Source organism: Clupea harengus, chromosome 5, assembly GCF_900700415.2.
Source record: "Clupea harengus chromosome 5, Ch_v2.0.2, whole genome shotgun sequence".
Lineage (NCBI taxonomy): Eukaryota > Metazoa > Chordata > Actinopteri > Clupeiformes > Clupeidae > Clupea > Clupea harengus.
In genome coordinates this window covers 16,587,145-16,590,602 of record NC_045156.1, presented here as the reverse complement: position 1 = coordinate 16,590,602, position 3,458 = coordinate 16,587,145, and the positions used below count along the sequence as shown (strand labels likewise).

The following is a 3,458-nucleotide window of genomic DNA, read 5'->3' as shown; positions in this document are numbered from 1 at the left end:
GATGTGTAGCCTAGCCATCAGAGTAGCTAAAGCTGTCTAACGCCGTTGGATGTGTAGCCTAGCCATCAGAGTAGCTAAAGCTGTCTAACGCCGTTGGATGTGTAGCCTAGCCATCAGAGTAGCTAAAGCTGTCTAACGCCGTTGGATGTGTAGCCTAGCCATCAGAGTAGCTAAAGCTAACGCCGTTGGATGTGTAGCCTAGCCATCAGAGTAGCTAAAGCTGTCTAACGCCGTTGGATGTGTAGCCTAGCCATCAGAGTAGAGTGTGGTACATGTCAGAGTGTGGTATGTATGTATACATGTGTGTGTGTGTGTGTGTGTGTGTGTGCGTATGTGTTCATATGTGTGTGAACATGTGTGTGCATGCCTCAGCGTGTTGATGTATATGCGTCAGTGAGCGTCACGTATGAGTGCGTATGCATGCGTTAGCTTGCTGTGTGTGTGTGTGTGTGTGTGTGTCCACCCCAAAGCTACAGGTATTCATGGGGAGCTCAGATTGGGGAATGTGATCACCCAGTCACAAGTCCATGTTTAATAGAGGGAGACATTCTACACAGCATGTCTTTGTGTGTGTGTGTGTGTGGGGGGGGGGGGGGGGGGAGAGACAGAAAGAGAGTGTGTGTTCTGTACTCACTACTGTGCGCAGTCGATCAGCTGATACTCGTTGGATCTCTCGAAGCAGGCCTTCACCCCATCATCCCGCCAAAGGCTTTTAGTGTGTTCATAAAACTCCTGAGAGAGAGAGAGAGAGAGAGAGAGGGAGGGAGGGAGAGAGACAGAGAGAGGGAGAGAGAGAGAGGGGGGGGAGAGAGAGAGAGAGAGACAGAGAGAGAGATGGTTAGTGAAGCACGCACGCGCGCGCGCACACACACACACACACACACACACACACACACACACACACACACACACACAGCTTCACACACACACACACACACACAGCCACAGATTCACACAAATTTCAATATCAATACACCATGCAATATGACCCCTTCACATGCACATTAGTAACCACTAAGTAAAGTGGTAGCATGTAAACCCTTAGCATGTTTAAGACACACACACACACACACACACACACACACACACACACACACACACACACACACACACACACACCGTTAATCTCTGACCCACACACAGACATCATGGAGTAAATCCTTAGCATGTTTAGGACACACACACACACACACACACACACACACACACACACCGCTAACCTCTGACCCAAACACAGACATCATGGAGTAGACCCTTCGCACACACACATTGTGGGGTCATGTGTGATGTAGTCTTTGGAGCCGTTGTCCTCAAACAATGACAGGGCCTCTCAACCACAGACACATGTCTACTAGAATCTCAACAGCCAAGCCAAGCCAGACAACTCCAGGGACTCTTATGTGAGAAATCCCAGGAGATCAGCGCCTTCTGAGATACTTACACTACCCTGTCCGCCACACTAACAATCACTCCGCACTCTTACACATCACTGTATGTAAATGTAAACATCACTAACCCTAACCCCTGACCTCTCGACCATGCCTGCTTCTGCCACATGCTGCTTGGATATCTGCATTAAAGAGCAGGTGTAAAAGTGCACCTAATAAAGTGGCCATTAAGTGTGTGTGTGTGTGTGTGTGTGTGTGTGTGCGCGAGAGAGAGAGATTGTGTGTGTGTGAGCGAGAGAGAGAGATTGTGTGTGTGTGTGAGCGAGAGAGAGCGAAAAAGAGAGAGATTGTGTGTGTGTGAGCGAGAATGAGAGAGAGATTGTGTGTGTGTGGGTTGGGCTCCAGCACATACAGTGGGGAAAATAAGTATTTGACCCCCTGCCGATTTCGCAAGTTTGGCCACTTGCAAAGAAATGTGTGATCAATAATTGTAATGGTAGGTCTATTTTAACAGTGAGAGACAGAATAGCAACAAAAACATCCATAAAACTGCATTTTATAATAGTTATGAATTGATTCGCATTTCTCACGGAAAATAAGTATTTGAACCCCTAGCAAAACATGACTTCAACTAAGGTTGATCCACATAGGGTATAACACGACTTGATAAGGTTGATCCACATTTTTGGATGTTGTTTGGTTGCTTGTGCCTTTGGGTCCAAATGATAGTAGTGATGTGTGTGCGGACATGTGTGATTGCGTTGAGGGTAGGAAGAGACCAATGTTCTCCAGAGCAGAGACCTCTCTCCTACGGAGCTGAAGCATCTTTGGGGAGAAGTACGGACACTGACAGGCAAGAGGAACCGGAAAGGAGTGGGTTCAGCCGAGGGGTGGAGGGGTGGAGGGGTGGAGGAGTGGAGGAGTGGGTTCAGCCGAGGGGTGGAGGAGTGGGTTCAGCCGAGGGGTGGAGGGGTGGAGGAGTGGGTTCAGCCGAGGGGTGGAGGGGTGGAGGAGTGGGTTCAGCCGAGGGGTGGAGGGGTGGAGGGGCTGAGGGGTGAAGGGGTGGAGGGGCTGAGCAGCCCTCAGAGCCGAGTCGCCAGCATGGCCTCACCTTGACCAGATCCAAATGATTACACTCATTAACCACATCCAACAAAACTAACATCAGGAGGAGGTGTATGCTAGCTCTCCTGCATGGCTAACATCAGGAGGAGGTGTATGCTAGCTCTCCTGCATGGCTAACATCAGGAGGAGATGTATGCTAAGGGATGGAATTAAAAAAGAAACACAGGCACAGAGGGAGGTGTGGTGGGATTTGGGAAGGGGGGTTAGATGGGGAGGCGCAGGGACTCAGAGGTACAGAAGGGGTCCCGTGAGGGTCTAGTTTAGGGGTGGAGGTGTGGACCTATGAGAGGCTTTTAAAGTAATTAAGCACTAATTAGAGCTAATGACTCACACACAAACTCTCAGCTGACACGCTCATCCCACAGGTGAAGGCACATGGTAATTACCCAGTACACACACACACACACACACACACACACACACACACACACACACACACACACACACACACTAGAGGATCTTAAAGTGTGAGCCTGCAGTCAAACCCCAGGTGTCTGCAGCAGCGACTGCAGAACCAGTGTAGGACAAACCATCACAAGCCTCACACATGCATCGCAATGGGTCACAGAACTGATGACCAATCACAGCCAAGCACACAGAACTGATGACCAATCACAACCAAGCACACAGAACTGATGACCAATCACAGCCAAGCACACAGAACTGATGACCAATCACAACCAAGCACACAGAACTGATGACCAATCACAGCCAAGCACACAGAACTGATGACCAATCACAACCAAGCACACAGAACTGTTGACCAATCACAACCAAACTTTATAAATGACCTCGGCCACAGATGCAAGAATGAATACATTGCGGAAGAAAAACCCACAAGCATCTCAGAAAACCCGAATACAAACACATCACACGATCATCTACTGTACACCTAAATGTGTAGCGTGGATAAAACCTCTCGCAAAGCAAGACAACCCCCTGCAA

General features: G+C 49.1%; 1 protein-coding gene across 2 annotated transcripts in view; it reads right to left on the bottom strand.

Moving 5' to 3' along the window:
* Window positions 1-3,458, bottom strand: part of gnas (GNAS complex locus) — a 37,738-nt gene that overhangs the window by 9,783 nt on the left and 24,497 nt on the right. For both annotated transcript variants that reach the window (XM_031567875.2, XM_031567876.2), the window contains exon 5: window positions 635-732. In XM_031567875.2, coding sequence (XP_031423735.1) covers window positions 635-732 — 98 coding nt within the window. The remainder of the gene's footprint in view (window positions 1-634; window positions 733-3,458) is intronic.